This window comes from Guyanagaster necrorhizus (genome assembly GCF_019112545.1).
Source record: "Guyanagaster necrorhizus MCA 3950 unplaced genomic scaffold BT62scaffold_33, whole genome shotgun sequence".
NCBI classification, from domain to species: Eukaryota; Fungi; Basidiomycota; class Agaricomycetes; order Agaricales; family Physalacriaceae; genus Guyanagaster; species Guyanagaster necrorhizus.
Genome location: NW_025064912.1, coordinates 73,803 through 91,100, shown reverse-complemented (window position 1 = coordinate 91,100; position 17,298 = coordinate 73,803). Strand labels below are relative to the sequence as shown.

Sequence of the window (17,298 nt, the reverse complement as noted above, 5' to 3'; positions counted from 1 at the left end):
CAATACTGGAGGTCGAAAGTCAACGCTTACTAGCTTTTGACTTTCGACTCCAGACCTGGCTTTCCCTGCTGCGCTACGCAACCTGCTCTCAACAGAAGGATCGCGTCGACGTCTGGACGCCTATCAATGGGAAGGAATGGCCTGTACCCATCCCAAAAGATGCCAGCCTTGACCAAATCCGCATCGAGATGCTGAATCTTGGTGAGCAGTATGTGTGGTTGGATGTCCTCTGTTTGAGACAGGAGGGCGGGCCAAGGGAAGACCTGCGCGCCAAAGAGTGGAAGGTCGATGTGCCCACTATCGGATTCGTGTATGCGAACGCCAAAGTCGCGATCTACCTGAGTGGGCTGGGGCGGCCTTTTACTTTGAACGACGGCGACTTGGACAGTGATCGCTGTTGGTTTAGACGTGCGTGGACACTACAGGAGATTGGCGAGGAGAGGATCATTGTCGGGGATACACCTGACGGACCGCTGCATGCGAGACCAATAGACAAGGATGGGAACTATGATACTGAGATACTGACAAGATTTCACAAGCAGCTGCGGTCCATCAGCGCTGTCTATCATCTAAGTCTGGGGCTGTCACTCTCACCCGCAATGTTTGGGGTCCTGTCAGAAATGCAGAACCGGGTGTCGACCAATCCTGTGGACAAAATTGGGGGACTGGCACTCCCTTTGCTGCCCAAGATGATACCTGCATACCAAGAGAGAGAATCTCTCGAAGATGCATGGACGGCATTGGTGAATGCAATGTCTGTGGGGAATCGGGGCGAGTTGTTCTTCTGGTATCCTGAACCGGGAGATACGGGCACAAAGTGGAGACCGTCATGGGACCAGGTCATGAAGAATCCTCTGCCTGTGGACGACTACTCCTTTATGACAGTTGATTTGGATGGGGAGACAAATGATAGCTGGTATGACGGGTCCTGCATCGAAAAGGTATCTGTGCGAGGTTTGGCTGTGGGAGGCGTGGAAGAAGTTGATCGACGTGGCGAGTTGATCATCAAAGACGCCAATGGAGCAGAACATACATTCGACATCATGGCACGCCACAAGTTCCCAATATCTGAAGACATCTACACATTGCTTGGTACAGATCCAGAGGCTCTCCGACGTTATGGACAGATTCAGAAGCAATATTGGATCGTCGGGCGAAGACTGTCTGACGAAAAGTTTGAGAAAGTGTCCGTGTTTGAAATGGTCAAAGAAGAAGCACGGAGGCTGGCGCGTCTGCGCATTACTAAAGAGCGTCGGAACATTCTGATTTGAGGTAAGCACATATTTTGTGGCCATTCTAGATTAGTACCATTTCTCACCTCGAGTACACATCAGGCCATTCATAGTTCACTGCACATATATGATGGTACATCCTATCCATTAAGATACTCACAAATGAAATATAATTAGCATTCTCCACCGTATGCATGCTTTTGCTGCGTACCAATGAAAACCGATTTCATTACTCTTCCTGCTCTTGCTAACTGATACGCAGAAACGGCATATTTGCGTTATGAATGGAGAGGAGGTGTATAGAAATTGATGATGATGGTCAGAAGCCAAGCTTGATGGTGTTGATTCCTACCACCAGAAGAGAAACTCTCCCCCATCATTTGTTGGAGCTTCGTTCATCATGGTCCATTGTCAACCACTGTCTATGACCAGGTCAATGACTCCAAGGAATTTGGTAAAATCAGGACACTTTTGACAGGGATTGTTGTCGCCTGGTCGAAATGGGACTGGGTACTTGCAGCAGACACAAGACAAGCATCGTGGCCTTGACAACTGACCAGTACTTCACCTGCTCAATTGCAGGTAGTAGCGACGCACTTGGTTTCTCCTGCTCTCCTCGGAAATTAAAACGACGGACACAAGCCCGGAAGGAGCCAGCCTCTACCAATGGAAAGATTACGCCAAATTGAGACGGAGCGACTCAGAATTTGGGATTTGTATGAGCCGACTTTGGAATCTTCCCGGATTTTCTGCTTCACAAGTTAAAACTCTGGCTGCACTCAGGGACGACACACTATGTCAACGTTTGTATTGTTCCCTTCTTGGTCCATTTCTGACTAGGATAAAAGGTGTAGCCTTCATTTGTAGGGGATTCGATGGTATGTCGCGCAGCTCAAACTATTTTAGTTTTCCCGCGCGACTCTGAACAGGCCTCACAAGTACTTACCACTGCGATCCCTGCAGATTGAGATCGGCAAGGCTGCTCGTACCTACACGAGAAAGCTTCGCCTCGCCACTGCCCTCCTATTTGTCATCATACAAGTCTCGTGTACCCCAAGGCAGAACAGACTTGTGTCCAAAGTAAGAAGATGGCTCTGCCGGCCCTTAGCAGGGAACATTTGTGTCAAATACGGTACGATATGCTCTTTGCACAGTTTCGGTGATTGCATTGTCGGACGAAGAAGGTGCAATGACGGCGACGGTGAACAAGGGGGGGCGGGGGTACTAGCATCAAGGTCACATATCACTAACACCAGCGGGAGAGGGACCGACGCGCAAGGTGTTTTCGCCTGTTGTCATTGTATCAGGGATGAAGGTCTCCGAGTCGGCAATTGCCTTTCGACCTAACGTCGATCGAGTGTAGGTACGTTTCAGGAGCTGAAAGAACGTGAGTCAGTATGAATGATCGAGGGGCCAACTTTGTACGCGCCAATAGCTCGTTGCAGTAGGAAAGAAGGAAGGGTCGATGTTGCTGAGACGCAAGGCCAGTACGTACGTCCTTATTGAGCGCCTGGTCAATCAGCTTCGGGCGGTGGAGTTCCTGAAAGGAAGAAAAAAAACATCACTTTGGCAGCTTTGCGCGCGAGTATACCGTAAGCAGAACGCAGATGTATACCGACTGAGATGGGATTAAACCTACGTTGAAGTCGCTGTTGGAAAGGTAACCAGGCGCACCGAGGAAATGAATCTACTTCCATCGATTCCGTCCGTTAGACTGTCGTCCGAGCCTGAGGTGAGGTTTTCGTTGTCCCGGCAGTCGCGATCCGCTTCATGGTCGTTTCGCGTCTGCAATGTCCACTCCTTTGCGAGCATCCGAGTCCAGGATCATTTTTCTCTCTGCGACCAAAAGTTCCTCGTGGGTCAAGAGAGCGATTCTTTGGCATTTATGTTCGAGGATAGTCTGCAGTACAAGCACACAAATCTGATGGAGCAAAAAAGAAAGTCCTCGTTCAATGCAAATATAGTATAGAGTCAATAAATAAATAATACGATGCAATTAGAATATTGCTCTAACCAGGCCACCGCCGATAGCAGCACCAGCACCGAATCCTACACCTCCAGCTGCAGAGTGGGCCATCTAGACAACACATAAGAAAATCCCGACCCCTAAAATGAAAGACCCAACGCACCGTATTACCGTACTTGCCAAACTTGCTCTTCTTCCCATCCTGACCCGCGTCCTGCTGAAGACCAACGGAGTTCGTACCTGCCCCAGGAGGCGGAGGCGCGTTGGCGCTCGAATAAGCAGCCATGAACGGCTTGTACTCTTTCTTCTCTGTGGGAGCCGGAGGTACGGAGCGAACACCGGTGGGTGGGGTGAACGCAGGAGGTAGGGTCCGGGGAGCAGGCGCAGGCGCAGGCGTAGGTGCTGGTGCGATCTTCTCGACGTAGTTAGCTGGGAAGAGAGCCCTACGGCCGCCATACTCCCCGAGCCACCAGTCGGCGTTGGTCTCTTCGACGATGGTGATGATGTCCCCAGCTGCGAATGAGAGGTCGTCGCGGTCAGAGGTGTCGAGGTTGTATGCCCACAAAGCTTTGGCTTGGACGACCGCTGGTGCTGGTGCTGGTGGGGGCAGGGAGGGCGACCTAAAGGGGGTCGAGCGAACAGGCGCCGGTGTCGAGGCCGTCGTTGATTGGAGAGAGGATAGTTTTCTCTGCAGACCGGCAGTCTCTCCGTGAGTGACGTACCCGTTGGCGACGAGGAAATCAACGTTGGAGGCCGTCTGCGAGACGATGTGAATGAGGAGCGTCGTCTCCATCGTCGTCGTCGTGGTGAAAGAGCAGGGAAGGGCAGTGAACGTTTTATTATTTCCCACCGGCTAACTCTAGCTGTAAATCATACAATCTAATTGAATGCCGAGGGAACTTAAATCTTTAAAAGATATGAAATCTCGAACTACAACCTAGCTCTCCTAGAAAAAAAAAAAGGGTGTTTTCTATCAGCTGCTCTTTGCTATACCACGACAAACCAAATTCACATGAACTCACTCATTCACACCAAAAGAAAGCATAGAACAGTGCAATGAATTGGGGTAGAGAAAAAATACAGCGTCGCAAGTCCATATACGCGACATTCTCTACCGTCCAATACGGAACCCAATACTGACCATCCTAAGGACTCAGTGAGCATCAAATTCACGAACCACGAGTGAAGAACGTACCGTAGCATGTACGAACATCCATACTGTAAAATAGCTGTCGAGATCATTCAATCACTCGCTACACAAACATCCATCAGACCAATCAAGCAAAACCCAACACGGCGTGTCCTCACAGGAGGGAAAGCGTGATATCACCATTGACCTTGGCCTGGATGGCGATCTCCACCTCCAAGTTCAGGTCCAAGCGCAGCTTCAGAGCCTCCTTTTGCTTGCCGACACCACCCCTTCCGAGTCCAGTGTTGGGGCTGCCGAGGGCACGACCAGAAGACTCGGCGGACTCGTTGGGTGCGCCGAAGATAGACGGAGTAGCAGTGCGAGCAGACATCGTTGTTTGTGAGGAAGGAGTAATTTGTGGTTGGCTGGCCTTTTAACGGCTAGTACTGACTTGTCGTAATTCGCACGTCGAGGCCTGTACGTTAGCTTCTTGAAGGCAACACGAGGGCAGGAGAAGGAGAAAAAGCATCCGTCACTTGCGCGACGAGGGTACAAAGCGAGGCCTGGTCTTCCATTTTACGCCGCCTCACGGGAAGAAGTAAAAATTTTCGCAGACAACGGCAGAAACGAGGGAGGTCTCCAACTCGAGTAATGGATCCAGTACAAATATCCCTCTTCGTCGTCGGAGGTGGTGATCGTAACAGGCGAAGGTGGATGGTGGCTGTGTGGTATCGACTTTGACCTCTGACCACGATGACGACGGGGCGTCTATACGAAGACTACTGCTTCCATAACAGCCTTCTTCTTCGATAATGAGCAAGCAACGAAGAGATCCTGTCCGCTGACATGGAGCACTTGGCGGTAGACAATGTCGTTACCTTCTAGAGAGGTTCTTGGTGCGTAGCCAGAATATCTGCTGTTTCTTTTCTAATTCGAGTGTGCAGCTTCCAATATATTATCCGGCGAGTAACCAGGATCAAAGCGATTTACCCAGAATACAAGTCCTAGGGACATCGGTGTGTATCTTTTAGTTTTTGTGATTAGTCCCAGCTGGCTGATATTTTCGCTAGCATATCTCTGTGACGAACAAGATTCTTCATTACATCCCACTTGTGATGGTAGATATCGACGCGTGTCATGAGGAATTTGATGCTCAAACCATCTTCATCAATATTCCATCCCTCCGCTTTTTCCAATAATTCCCAAAGCCGTTCGATCATCATGCGCGGTGCTTCTTTATTGTTACGTTCAATTCTTCAATTCTGTCTATTTCCATCGGCGAGGAATGAAGCAAGAAGGAGAGGGTGCAACATCATATGGTACAATTGCGCTGCCAACATCGGTGATGCCTTTCCCAGCCCATATTGTCGCTTTACTTCCTCCCGCACCTGTTTCGCAACATTCTGGTTCTGCGTCACACCTAGCACCAACGAATGAGTGAATGTTGCGTACAGTGGAGAGTGAGGGAGAAGAAAAACAAGAGTTCTTTCCGCCATTTTCACCCTTCTCACTCACACCGCCTCGCAGACGGCCTCGAACATCGACTTCCTTGTTGCCAACGGGTTCGTCACCCAAGCAGAGGCTGCCGGTCTGCAGAGAAAACTATCGTTTCTCCAGGCCTTGACACCGGCTCCTGTCCGTTCTTCCCCGATTGTTAGGTCGCCCTCCCTGCTACCAGCACCAGCGGTCCATCTATGGGTATACAACCTCGACCCCGATGACCTCTCATTTGCAGCTGGGGACATCATCACCACACCTGCTTCTGTATGCTCGCCAGCGAGCCAAACAGACCTCGTTCATTATTCAGCGACTCCAGCTGTTCATGAAACTTTGCTAGTATCTCCTCATCTTCATAGTTTCTCCCATCCATTGGCTTGACGTGCAGCAGGCCATTGGGTGTATCTCCCTCGACGATCTTCTCATGGCCAGTTTCCTTCAGTGTGCATGCATGTTGATGCCATCGATGACTGGCCAAGTGGCTGGCTTTTAGTTATCAGCGTATCCATCCCATCTAGGTGAATCTGCACAAATTCTTGAATCATATGCTGATACTGACGTCGCTGTTGCTCAGAGGACCTTAGATACGAGTGAAAGCTCTTCAGCATCTCCCCCTTGGAGTTTTCCTTCCTTTCTATTCGCTTGACACGGTGCAGCGGTCCGTCAGGTGTATCCCTAGCTATGATCCTATCAGAGTCCCCGATCTCCTGTAATGTCTGGGCGCGCCTAAACCAACACCGATCACACTGCAAATCGCCCGTCTTTAAGCTCAGAGGACGAGTATTTTGTTGATCCACATCGCAGGCTGCTAAAGTGATTATCGACAGAACAAGTAGATATATAGGCCTGGAAGGCGTTACTTTCGAAGGCGGATATGCACTGGTGGTCTGAGAGCAAGCGTCGTGAACACTCCAGAATCATGTCGTAATCAGAAACCAGTCACCTCCAAGGAATCGAGTTGAAGAGCTGCAAATAGTCGCATATATGCAGCTACACTGAAACCCCATGTATGCTGTTTTGGGGAAATGACTGCTCCTGCAGTCGTGCGTGGACACAACTGAAGGCTTTGAACCAGGTATTGGAACACCGTAGGGCATGTTGGTGCCGTGAACGTGATAGATTACTATAACATGGTGTACGTAGCTTTCCGATTTTCCTTCAGTTTTGACTGACTCTGGTATGACAGGTCACTTGGGAGAAGGATTTTCTGAACTCAGAGGGCTAGATTGGGTGGTCAGGTTGGGAGGGGGACAAGATCTGGAAGAGACGACTTGATGATAGTTGGAGGGCAATGAGGAGAGCGAGCGAAGAGTGAGAAAAAATTGGTACAAGGATGTGACAGCATTATTAGCGACCAGAGCTGGCAGTCGTGGTCAGTTGCAGTTCTGTAATTGCCAGTAGAAGATAGTCGTACGCACCACATCCAGACTCGATAGAGGGCAAAGGTCCTCCAGATGCAGCCATCTCTTCTTGAGATTCGTTACCTCACTACGAATTGAATGGAGACCAATAATTCTTGTCAAGACCTTGTTGAATTTGGGAGGCGCAACTACCAGGATTTCCACAACACAAGTGTTTTATATCATGCAGCATTGGTGTTGAAGATGTTTTGATTCAATGGAAGGTAGTGATATTGTAGCAGTGATAATGAAGCCAAGGAAGGCGAAGGTACTAATAGAGAAGACGTAGTTTCGGTGTGAGCGGCAAAGACGGCAAGTGCCGTCGGCTATATTGGGCCCGAACAAACATTGCGACACAGAATGTTCATCGTGCCGGCAGTTTTATTTTGAACTCGTTTTCTTCCAGTGGGTCACCGACATTCAAGCCTTTACGCACTGCTGCCCTTCCTGTCACCATTCATTGCAACAAAGATACGGCCTTTCTCCTGTGCGCGCGCAGCACATCGAAGTCCAGGTTCTGAAGGGAAATTGGAAACGCACGCGGCTTTGGGTGAAGGTTATCAATATCTGGATAGGTATCCTTCTGAAGCCAAGTGAAGGTGTGTGTCGGATTTCCTTCCAAGCTACTTTAACTTGAACATCTATAGGGACAACGATAATCGAATATGGACTACCTGGGATATTTCAGCATTCAGTCACAGGCCAGGAGCTACAAGCACAAATTTCTGATTACGACCTTGGCCCACCCGTATGACATTCGGATATTACTCGACCTCTTCTCTTCTCTGCGACCTTGGATAGGAAGAAGACGTGAACAGTTCACCGCGTAGCCTCTCCCTCCTACATGTCGCATTTGTGGGGATAAATGAAGTTGGTAGTCGCATGGCGGCAGCTCCGAGGGATTTCACCAATGCCAGATGATAGTTTAGTCAGCTTTCTGGATATCTTATCGTCGTGAAGAAGGGTAAGGTCTATGTGCTTGTGAGACCGAGTCGACCCTCATATGAACCTTCCAGATGGATTCGCTCGAAATCAAACCAGTGAGCCCGCTCTTTCTCTTCGGCACACCCATCTTCTGAAACTTGGCAAGGTATCTTCGGCCCCAAGGAACTGTCTATTGTCTCCCTGTCAGCCAATACTTTCTGCTGCTTGCCAAAACGACATCCCGCTCTCTCTGTCGTTCCACGACGAACAGATCCTTTTCAAGTTATATATACCCTGGAAACTCCTGTCGGTGCTGTGACAGACGAGACATTGACCAATGTCGTCAAGAAAAGGACAAATAGACGCGACATGTCACGGACACGTGGACAGAATAACGGTCTCTCCGACTCACACACCTTTCGAGACCGCCATTCCCAGTCCGATCTACAGGATATAATGTCTCGTTTTTGGACCCCAACTACAATGGCATCTTTATTCTCGACTGGCGGCAGCGATACGACTGAGAGTACTAGCGAGAAAGTGTGTGGTTAACATGTTTAGGTTTGACTATCTTCTCAGCTCCAATTCAATCGTGCGATAGGCAGTTTGACATGGACATCGATACTGCGTCTAACGTTCCAGAGTGCATCCACAGCCATACCAGGCTATTCTCGTCGTCGGGCTAGAAACCGGTCTCTGTACTCAGCAATGAGCATACTATGTCTCGTATTCTCCCACCATCTTCTATTCAAACAGAGAGCTCACGGAGATAATAATCGCGTTACTTGTGGACAGTATCCTCTTCCCGTCAGCAGTGCTCGTTTTACATCTGACCATGCCATTTCTCACCGTCATGGGCACCATCATGGCTAATGACAAACGCTGAGGGTGCCATCCCTCACGAATGCAGATAAACCCATTCCCGGATGATCGCAAAGAAGGTCGAACAATACTACGTTCCCGAAGATTAGGATGTTGCTCTATGAGCTGTTTGATCTCGAGCTGCGCACTCGTCTACTCTTGTCGTGCGGCCAGTGATAGAGTGCAGCATTTGACATCGACGGAACTCGCATCGCAAGTATGAGAATGCAGCAAACGAGCCAGACGATGAATGGTGCCACTCGGACTGGTCTTTGTTGCGCGCCTAAGATCAGCCTCCCCTGTCTTTGTCCCTCTGCACGGACCTGCTTAAAAACAATCTGGACTATGATCGTCATCCGCTGCATCCATTCCCGCTCTCCTCTCGTCATGAACAGACCCGGCTATCCTCCCTCCCACCAATCTGGTCTGAGCCAACCTGTCCCTGCGAATTCTCCAGCGTTTGTCTCGACGTCTCTCACTTCGGTGCCAGCATACGGAGCAGTCACAAATGTCCAGACTCATTGCAGAATGCAAGATTTCAGTGGGATTCAAACACCTGCTCCATCTATGCCTCCCGAAACATCTTCGACCTCACGGTCGCCTTCAGGCTGGAGCGCACCATCGAGACAAACCAGCCACCCGTGCCGCTGTCGCCGCGGAAGGTGCAGGTGGCGATTATCCTACCCTATCCGAATGACGATCGCTGTCCATGAAGAATCGCCGTTCCAACCGCAATCGCAAGGATCTTGGTCAGTGCCTCTTCACCAAGTCCAAGCTAGAGCTCATCTTATTACAGCCTGCGTGCACGGAAACTCAGCATATATCAAAAAGAGACGTTCCTCGTGTCGTAGAACGGTCCCGAAGTGAGTTTCCTGAAAACGTTCGAGAGCCCGTTGTATCGGTTTAGCCGGAACGATGGGAAGCGGAGGCGACTTTTCCTCGGGTGTAAGCCCTGGGTTGATGCGGACAGGATCGAACGGGACAAGGTAGTGTGTTTGGGACAAGGGTGTGATGTCTCTCTTGGGAATGTTGAGTATAATCCAGGTAACTGGATGCGCCACCGAGATTGGTGTGTTGGTATCGACAACGCGATTTTGAGTTCCGTTCTGGGTGCTTGGGAAATTTGGACTGCGAATTCTTCTGTGGAGAGACCGTGATGCTCTCAGTCTAAATAATGTATATTTTTGACCGGCGGAGCTGTTATTGTTGACGAACAATGAACCGTCGCAGTGTATTACCTTGGCATCACTATGACCTCAAGATATCCGAGAAGTTAGTTTCCCACTCTGTCGTTATCTGCCGGTCTTCTTTGTTTCCTCGTAAATGTGGCGCTCAATCACTGGAAATATACTTCTGTGATGGCCCATGTATTTGATTTGACACATCGCTGGCAAGTAACGTGCGCCGGTTTTTGCCCAAGGACATTAACCACGAATATAACCAAGTTCACTCTCATAGGATCTCCTAACCTACCAGCATATGGTGCCTCCAAGTGGGCTATACGTGGGCTCACACAATGTGCCAGTGGGACCGCGCCTCCTTCAGGTGAACTTTGCATTTATTCTCAATTATACATGGTTAGCGCATGAAGTCGGTAAATACAGTATCACTGTTAATGCGTATGCTCCAGGTTTGTCTATAATGTTTCATGTATTGAATTGCTTTGATATTAATGCGTGGTTGGTCAAATGACAGCAATATTCACTGAATCCACGTCGAACCCCTCCTTCAGAAAGGGTAGAATGAATTCGGCAGCAGACGGTGCAAAGAACACGATCCGCCATGGCCCGTCGGTCTCTCCTTCAAACGTTGAGAGAATGTCGAGCTGGTAGCCTTCCCGACGACATAGAACGGACATTCTGTCGCTGAAATTGAGAACAAAATTCGAGAAAGTGAATGCGGCACGTACCGTTCTTGGCTGCACCATTTGCCTTGTGTCAGGCCTCACATGAGCGTGCGCTGGTCATGACAACTCCATCAAAATTGCCCTGTGCTGTTACGGATGTGAGTTCATTGATATTCGAGAACACGGTCTCGACCACTGGAATCAAGAAAGGCGTGTTGTTTGCTGCAGTAAAGATGGCTCCATTCCTGTCCTGGCCAGTGTCGGAGGATGGCGTAGGTTCGCGAAGGAGGAGAATGTTGGCCCTGGATGTCATCGCGGTCAGCGACACGAAGGGTAATGTGACCGTTGAAATTCAATGGCATGTTGTTCTTTTATCTTTCTCTAAGCTTTTGTTGAAGGTATTATTCAGAAGGTCGACCACCACTGGAAAGAGACCTTTGCAGGGCCCAGCGATTTGGATGTGGTTTGTATCATTAATGCAAATTTCGGTATTTCTTCCTGACGTCGGATTCACAAGAGTATAAAGGTGTGCAACCCATGATCCTTTGCGAAGGAGTGACAGGATCTCCATGTTGCAGATATCGGTATTCCTAGAGGCTGTAACATGCAGGATGATATAAATGTGCGAACAGACAAGATGGAGAAAATGAATCTTTGAAGAGTCTCCAGAGTGACTTGTACCAAATAATATTGGTGACGGGTACCACGAGGACACTAGAATACAAGAGTAAAGACAGGCGGCACAAAGAGGAAGAAGATGACAAAAGAGATCGACAGTGAAGAACGCCTCTAGTCGGAGTTGCTGTCAGATTCATCACATTTACACATGTAGGTAATTAAAGATATCACCATCTGCTCCTTTATCCCGTGCGATGCCCCGGTGATTTTTGGTTGACGGTATAAATGATCACTGAGCAGAAATAGGATCCTTGCAGCTTGCACATAAAGTAAGAGGTTGACTCGACACTGTAGTGCCATGCCTGCCACATCACGAGAGCGCACCCAAAAAGACTCGAACACATGGCATACTCGCAAAACTCCCCACGGCCCTTGGCCAATCGCAGAACCAACTCAATTAGCGCTGGACTTAGCCCAACCACGAGGAACAAAAACACTTACTGTAGATGATAAGTCCTCGCTCATATATGGGCTTACTGTGGAATGTCATTATTAGTGAGGGTTACAGTTCAGCAGCGATTATGGTTGAAGGCATCATCGACCAGTAATCGACGACTCATAATCGCAGAATCAACTCCGGAATCGGTTATTCAGTTGCGGTCGACGATGGTTATTCCCACGATTATCGCCCCATAATCGACCAATCTTGATCCTCCCTATTATTGGTTCTGACGGCGTCTAGCATGCTGTTTACGCGAATACTTTGCACAGCCCATAGATTTCAACCTCCGAGTTGCAACACCTGCAAATACACCTTGATTCCGCAATCCTTTGACTGTAATCTAGAAATTGAGAAATGGTACGTATTGTTAATCTATTTCGTTTCGAGTACTCAGTACGACGATATTAGTACCATCGATAACTATAGGCCTACTTTTCAGCGGCGTCAACAGGATTTGGAATCGCTTCTGCTCCGCTTCTTCGACTGCACGGACAATGACAGATCCATCTCCCGGTGTAATATCTGATTCTGACCAGAATGCCAACATAATTCCACCTTCAGAGTCTCAAGGGGCAATGCCTCATGGCAGTTCTACTGCAGAAGGTGACGGCCCTGTCTTGGAGGTAACGACACACTCGTCTCAGGCCCAGGAGGTAAGCCGGTTAGCAAACAAACAGAGAAGAGTTTGTTAACATATTTTCAGGACCTCACTTTCCCCTTAGTTACCATTTCTGCCTTCATTGAAACGGGCCAACAGGAGTCGTCGATCAAAGTTCCATTACAACGATCCTACACCGGTCGAAAGCCCGTAATATCATCCTCCCTTGCCGACACACCCTGCGCTACTCTCGGTATTCAGGGCATCTTGGATGAACTGAATGCCACACTCGGAACGTCATACACCCTGGACATACCGACTCTCTCTTCTGTTCTCGAAGACTGCGTCAAGAGTGACTATGACTTTGGCACGGCATATAGCCGTCTCCGCGCGGTATGGGGCATCAAACGCCGGAACACCATCCAAGATGAGATACGTACACGTGAAGCTCGGGACCAGGAGAAGCGACGAAAAGCACTTGTCGGTAACCGGATTGTCAACCCGAAATTGGAACCTCGACGGGTCTGGGATCTATACGCTAATCGGGTGGTGCCATGGTGGAGCAGCGACGCGTTTCTATGGACGGTCCCGCGGTCAAGTGGTACACGGATTGTTCTGCCGGTATCGCATGCGTGGATGGACGCGGAGGATCGCGTCGACGTCTGGACACCTATCAATGGGAAGGAATGGCCCGTACCCATCCCAAAAGATGCCAGCCTTGACAGAATCCGCATCGAGATGCTGAATCTGGGAGTGGAGTACACGTGGTTGGATGTCCTCTGTTTGAGACAGGAGGGTGGGCCAAGGGAGGACCTGCGCGCCAAAGAGTGGAAGATCGATGTGCCCACTATCGGATTTGTGTATGCGAACACCAAAGTCATGATCTACCTGGGTGGGCTGGGGCGGCCTTTTACTTTGAAGGACGGTGACTTGGACAGTGATCGCTGTTGGTTTAGACGCGCGTGGACACTACAGGAGATTGGCAAGGAGAGGATCATTGTCGGGGATACACCTGATGGACCGCTGCATGCGAAACCAATAGACAAGGATGGGAACTATGATACTGAGATACTGACAAGATTTCACAAGCAGCTGCGGTCCATCAGCGCTGTCAATCATCTGAGTTTGCAGCTGCCAGTCTCCCCCACGATATTTGAGGCCCTGTCACAGATGCAGAACCGGGTATCCACCAATCCTGTGGACAAAGTCGCGGGACTGGCATTCCCTCTGGACCCCATAACGATACCGGCATACCGAGAGAGCGAATCTCTCGAAGATGCATGGACGGAATTAGTGAATGCCATGTCTGTGCGGAATCGGGGTCGGCTGTTCATCTTGTATCCTGAACCAGGAGATACGGGCATGAAGTGGAGACCGTCATGGGAGCAGGTCATGAAGAAGCCTCTGCCTGTGGGCCAGTACTACTCCACGATGGAAGTTCATTGGGATAGGGAGATGAATGATAATTGGTTTGAAGGGTCCTGCATTGAAAAGGTATTTGTGCGAGGGTTGGCCGCGGGAAGTGCGGAAAAGGTTAAGCGACGTGGCAAGCTGATCATTAAAGATGCCAATGGCGCAGAACATACATTGGACATCATTGCACGCCACAAGTTCCCAATACCTGAGGACATGTACACATTGCTTGGTATGGATGGATTTGTTCTCCGACTGATTCTGAAACGATGTTGGGTTGTCGGGCGAAGACTATCTGACGAAAAGTTTGAGAAAGTGTCCGTGTTCGAAATCGCCAATGATAAAGAAGTACGGAGGCTGGAGCGTTTGGGTATTAAAAGGTGTCGGAATATTCTTATTTGAGGTGAGTACATATTTTCCGGCAGTTCTGGATCGCCGTTTCTCAACTCGGGTAGCCATCAGGCCTATTCAGAATTTACTGCACATATACGATGGTACATCCTGTCCATTGAGATACTCGCAAACATAATTAGCATTCTCCATCGTATGCATGCGTTTGCTGCACACCAATGAAAACTCATTTCGCTATTCTTCCTGCTCTTGTCAACTGATACGCAGAAAAAACATATTTGTGTTATAAATTGAGAAGGTGTATAGAAATTGGTGACGATAGTAAGACGCCAGGCTTATGGTGTTGATCCCTACCATCATAACAGCGACTCTCCCCCATCATTTCTTGGAGCCTCCTTCATCATGGTCCAACGTCAACCACTGTCTATGACCAGGTCAATGACTCCAAGACATTTCGTAAAATCAGGATTTTTTCGGCGACAAATATCGCCTGCTCGAAATATGACTGGGTACTGGTAGTGGACACAGTTTAAGCGTCGTGGCCTTGACAACTGACCGGTACTTCACCTGCTCAATTCCAGGTAGTAGCGACGCACCTGGTTTCTCCTACTCTCCTCGGAAATTAAAATGACAGACATAAGCCCGGAAGGAGGCAGCTTCTACCAATGGAAAGCTTACGCAAAATTGAGATGGAGAGACTCACAGAATTTGGGATTTGTATGAGCCGACTTTGGAATCTTCCCGGATTTTCTGCTTCAGGCTGTACTCAGGATGAAGTGCTATGTCAGCATCTATATTGTTCCCTTCTTGGTCTATTACTGACTAGGATGCAAGGCGTAGCCCCCATTTGTAGGGGATTTGATGGTATGACGCGCAGCTCAAACTATGAAGAACAGCCTGGTTTGCCCATGCGACTCTGAACAGGGCCCACAAGGACTTACCGCGTCCCGAGCGGCTGCATTCTCTGCCCATTGAGATCGGCAAGGCTGTTCATACCTACACGAGAAAGCGTCCCCTCGCTAATGCTCTTATTTGTAATCATACAAGTCATAACTCTCCTCGTCTCATCCATCTTCCAGACCTGGTATCGAAGTATTTTATATGCCGTGTCATTCCTGTGGAGGGACTGATTTTCTCATAGATGGCCCCCTTTGACTGGCTGCCTCAAGAGCTAATCGACTGCATCCTTGATTTCTTAGTCGACGACTCTCATTCTATGAAATTCTCCTCCTGCATCTGCCGTTCTTTTCTCCTCCGAGTCCGGTTCATTTGTTCCGTCAATTCCACCCCGATGATTATCGTTCCTTGGGCGAGGTTCACGAGATGTTCGGGAAGTCTCCCCAGATATCAGACCAAGTCAGAGTCTTACCCCTTCACAGTATTATGCTGATAAAATACGAAGCCTCTGCAGCTGAGCACCTTGCTCCTCTGATCTCCTCGGTCTCTTTCCTACAGGCAATCAGATTCGCCCACCTGAAATGGACAATGGTGCCACAGGCCTTACGAGACGTACTCCCTTCGCATGTTTTCCAAAGCATCACTCATCATTATGTCGATATAAACACATCCAACCAATGTTCCCTCATTTCTGGCTCTCACAACAGCCTTAAAAACCTCGAGGTAGGGGTAACACGAGGCAACATATCTTTCCAGCACATTATGGGATTCTCGTCACCACGCATAATGAATCTATCTCTAGGTACTATATGTGCCTCTACAATTATTTTTGCAGAACTCGTCCTCTTTTCTTTCATTTAGGCATCTTCACATTCTCGACATACGGTTCTCTGATTTTTTTCTCCATGTGCTGTCTCCACAAGCTGCACTTACCTGAGGGTATGTATGGCTATCGCTTATATATCATGTCTACTCAAAGTGACATGAGGTGACCTAGCGGAGTCGGACTACCTTCCCTCGCCTCAACATCTTCGAATCTCAGGACCACTATCCCTCACTGTACGACTACGGGACTGCTACTACGACAGTGACTGATATGTCCTAAAATGGTCCATGAAGAATACCAAGCAATGCTCGGTGATCAAGCGGGTCACCTTTCACCTGCCATTGTATGGCACTTCGAACTATTCCAGGGTCTGAAAGAGTTTGGATAACTACCTGTCTGAAGGGGATAATCCTTGTCTCAAAGCATTTGTACCCGACCTGAACGCGAAGTGGACCTCGGAAAGAGTCGCTGGAATGGCCAAGTTGGCCATGGAGAGCCGATTTATGGATAAATGAGTGGTTTCAGGTCTGTCTTATGTCGTGTTTTGGATTCCGCTGGTGTACCGATGCTGGCTTTCACAGATGTAAATGCATGCGGGCTCTTCTCACAGGCATAGGTCATTGATTGGAGGATTAATCATAGTACTCAATTTACAATCTGTGTTCAATCAAAGAATGTTCATTTTACTCGAAAAGGCCAGGAGCCACCATTGGCAGTGATGTGCATCGCAAAAATTGAAAAGAGCTATGAACACATGTCTCCTGTTTTTGCTCGCATGTGCTTGCCTTGCTTTAAATAATTACTGAAGATGGGATCGTAAACCCTTAATGAGTCGCAACTGCTGGGACTCGCCTCTATTCATCATAGAGTAGACAGTCCAACACAACTAAGCCGAGAACTGCGAGTGTCTTGGGCGTGTTTCCTGTTCCGAAAAGAATATACTCCCCCATGGCAACACTTGAACACTGGCGGCGAGGCAAATTAGTGAATTCTCCTCAGACATTCTAGGTTCGGATTACCTCGCTCTGAGTTTTTCAATACCAGTTTCTCACCCCTTGTCGATTCGACATCAGCGTCCTGACATCCTCGATCAGTGGGAATAAGCGTTTAAATGCCCTCCGTCTCCGTCTCCGGACTCGGGAAAATTTCCTATGCGGACTCAGCACATATCAAGGTGTAACGTGTGCTTTTCGCTTACCTGTATTTCATCCCTACATTCCACATACCGAGCCACACTG

The 17,298-nt window shown here is 48.9% G+C and overlaps 12 protein-coding genes across 12 annotated transcripts in view; 6 read left to right on the top strand and 6 right to left on the bottom strand.

Annotated features, from left to right (window-relative positions):
* The window catches only part of BT62DRAFT_974182 (uncharacterized protein), a gene marked incomplete at its 3' end in the record, with an annotated part of 6,372 nt that extends 5,101 nt beyond the window's left edge, over positions 1-1,271 (top strand). Inside the window, exon 3 of the mRNA XM_043189152.1 lies at positions 99-1,271. Within this exon, the coding sequence (XP_043035417.1) occupies positions 99-1,271 (1,173 nt within the window). The remainder of the gene's footprint in view (positions 1-98) is intronic.
* Positions 1,272-2,152: 881 nt separating this feature from the next.
* BT62DRAFT_1079668 (uncharacterized protein) lies at positions 2,153-3,073 on the bottom strand. The gene is made up of 5 exons (XM_043179512.1): positions 2,907-3,073; positions 2,824-2,850; positions 2,728-2,772; positions 2,484-2,609; positions 2,153-2,456 (listed from the first exon to the last, which is right to left on the bottom strand). Exons 1-5 carry the CDS (start codon positions 3,042-3,044, stop codon positions 2,337-2,339), a joined length of 456 nt encoding a protein of 151 aa, XP_043035416.1. The 5' UTR covers positions 3,045-3,073; the 3' UTR covers positions 2,153-2,336.
* A 141-nt stretch (positions 3,074-3,214) lies between these two features.
* Positions 3,215-4,368, bottom strand: BT62DRAFT_459483 (SH3-domain-containing protein). Its single transcript, XM_043180982.1, has 3 exons — positions 4,221-4,368; positions 3,362-4,144; positions 3,215-3,309 (listed from the first exon to the last, which is right to left on the bottom strand). Exons 2-3 carry the CDS (start codon positions 3,989-3,991, stop codon positions 3,229-3,231), a joined length of 711 nt encoding a protein of 236 aa, XP_043035415.1. The 5' UTR covers positions 3,992-4,144; positions 4,221-4,368; the 3' UTR covers positions 3,215-3,228.
* On the bottom strand, positions 4,221-4,718 carry BT62DRAFT_1010941 (uncharacterized protein; the record flags this gene model as incomplete). Its single annotated transcript, XM_043177711.1, has 3 exons — positions 4,221-4,343; positions 4,394-4,427; positions 4,507-4,718. 3 exons carry the CDS (start codon positions 4,716-4,718, stop codon positions 4,221-4,223), a joined length of 369 nt encoding a protein of 122 aa, XP_043035414.1.
* Positions 4,719-5,593: 875 nt separating this feature from the next.
* On the bottom strand, positions 5,594-6,745 carry BT62DRAFT_922947 (uncharacterized protein; the record flags this gene model as incomplete). The annotated part of the gene is made up of 5 exons (XM_043184450.1): positions 5,594-5,747; positions 5,843-6,062; positions 6,119-6,310; positions 6,384-6,629; positions 6,685-6,745. 5 exons carry the CDS (start codon positions 6,743-6,745, stop codon positions 5,594-5,596), a joined length of 873 nt encoding a protein of 290 aa, XP_043035413.1.
* An 839-nt stretch (positions 6,746-7,584) lies between these two features.
* Positions 7,585-9,034, top strand: BT62DRAFT_1010939 (uncharacterized protein; the record flags this gene model as incomplete). The annotated part of the gene is made up of 9 exons (XM_043177710.1): positions 7,585-7,593; positions 7,631-7,823; positions 7,872-7,972; positions 8,026-8,094; positions 8,149-8,188; positions 8,241-8,264; positions 8,315-8,688; positions 8,728-8,846; positions 8,905-9,034. 9 exons carry the CDS (start codon positions 7,585-7,587, stop codon positions 9,032-9,034), a joined length of 1,059 nt encoding a protein of 352 aa, XP_043035412.1.
* BT62DRAFT_459311 (uncharacterized protein) lies at positions 8,965-10,145 on the top strand. The gene is made up of 2 exons (XM_043180981.1): positions 8,965-9,758; positions 9,806-10,145. The coding sequence occupies exons 1-2, from the start codon at positions 9,229-9,231 to the stop codon at positions 9,858-9,860; spliced, it is 585 nt and encodes a 194-aa protein (XP_043035411.1). The 5' UTR covers positions 8,965-9,228; the 3' UTR covers positions 9,861-10,145.
* A 494-nt stretch (positions 10,146-10,639) lies between these two features.
* BT62DRAFT_936545 (uncharacterized protein) lies at positions 10,640-11,617 on the bottom strand. The gene is made up of 2 exons (XM_043187146.1): positions 11,265-11,617; positions 10,640-11,213 (listed from the first exon to the last, which is right to left on the bottom strand). The coding sequence occupies exon 2, from the start codon at positions 11,166-11,168 to the stop codon at positions 10,947-10,949; it is 222 nt and encodes a 73-aa protein (XP_043035409.1). The 5' UTR covers positions 11,169-11,213; positions 11,265-11,617; the 3' UTR covers positions 10,640-10,946.
* BT62DRAFT_459285 (uncharacterized protein) lies at positions 10,646-11,071 on the bottom strand. Its single transcript, XM_043180980.1, has one exon. The coding sequence runs from the start codon at positions 10,934-10,936 to the stop codon at positions 10,694-10,696; it is 243 nt and encodes an 80-aa protein (XP_043035410.1). The 5' UTR covers positions 10,937-11,071; the 3' UTR covers positions 10,646-10,693.
* BT62DRAFT_936544 (uncharacterized protein) lies at positions 11,566-12,058 on the top strand. Its single transcript, XM_043187145.1, has one exon. The coding sequence runs from the start codon at positions 11,832-11,834 to the stop codon at positions 12,027-12,029; it is 198 nt and encodes a 65-aa protein (XP_043035408.1). The 5' UTR covers positions 11,566-11,831; the 3' UTR covers positions 12,030-12,058.
* A 215-nt stretch (positions 12,059-12,273) lies between these two features.
* Positions 12,274-14,790, top strand: BT62DRAFT_459255 (uncharacterized protein). Its single transcript, XM_043180979.1, has 3 exons — positions 12,274-12,332; positions 12,384-12,628; positions 12,679-14,790. Exons 2-3 carry the CDS (start codon positions 12,470-12,472, stop codon positions 14,386-14,388), a joined length of 1,869 nt encoding a protein of 622 aa, XP_043035407.1. The 5' UTR covers positions 12,274-12,332; positions 12,384-12,469; the 3' UTR covers positions 14,389-14,790.
* A 719-nt stretch (positions 14,791-15,509) lies between these two features.
* Positions 15,510-16,296, top strand: BT62DRAFT_459184 (uncharacterized protein). Its single transcript, XM_043180978.1, has 2 exons — positions 15,510-16,173; positions 16,223-16,296. The coding sequence occupies exon 1, from the start codon at positions 15,661-15,663 to the stop codon at positions 16,093-16,095; it is 435 nt and encodes a 144-aa protein (XP_043035406.1). The 5' UTR covers positions 15,510-15,660; the 3' UTR covers positions 16,096-16,173; positions 16,223-16,296.
* Positions 16,297-17,298: the final 1,002 nt, after the last annotated feature.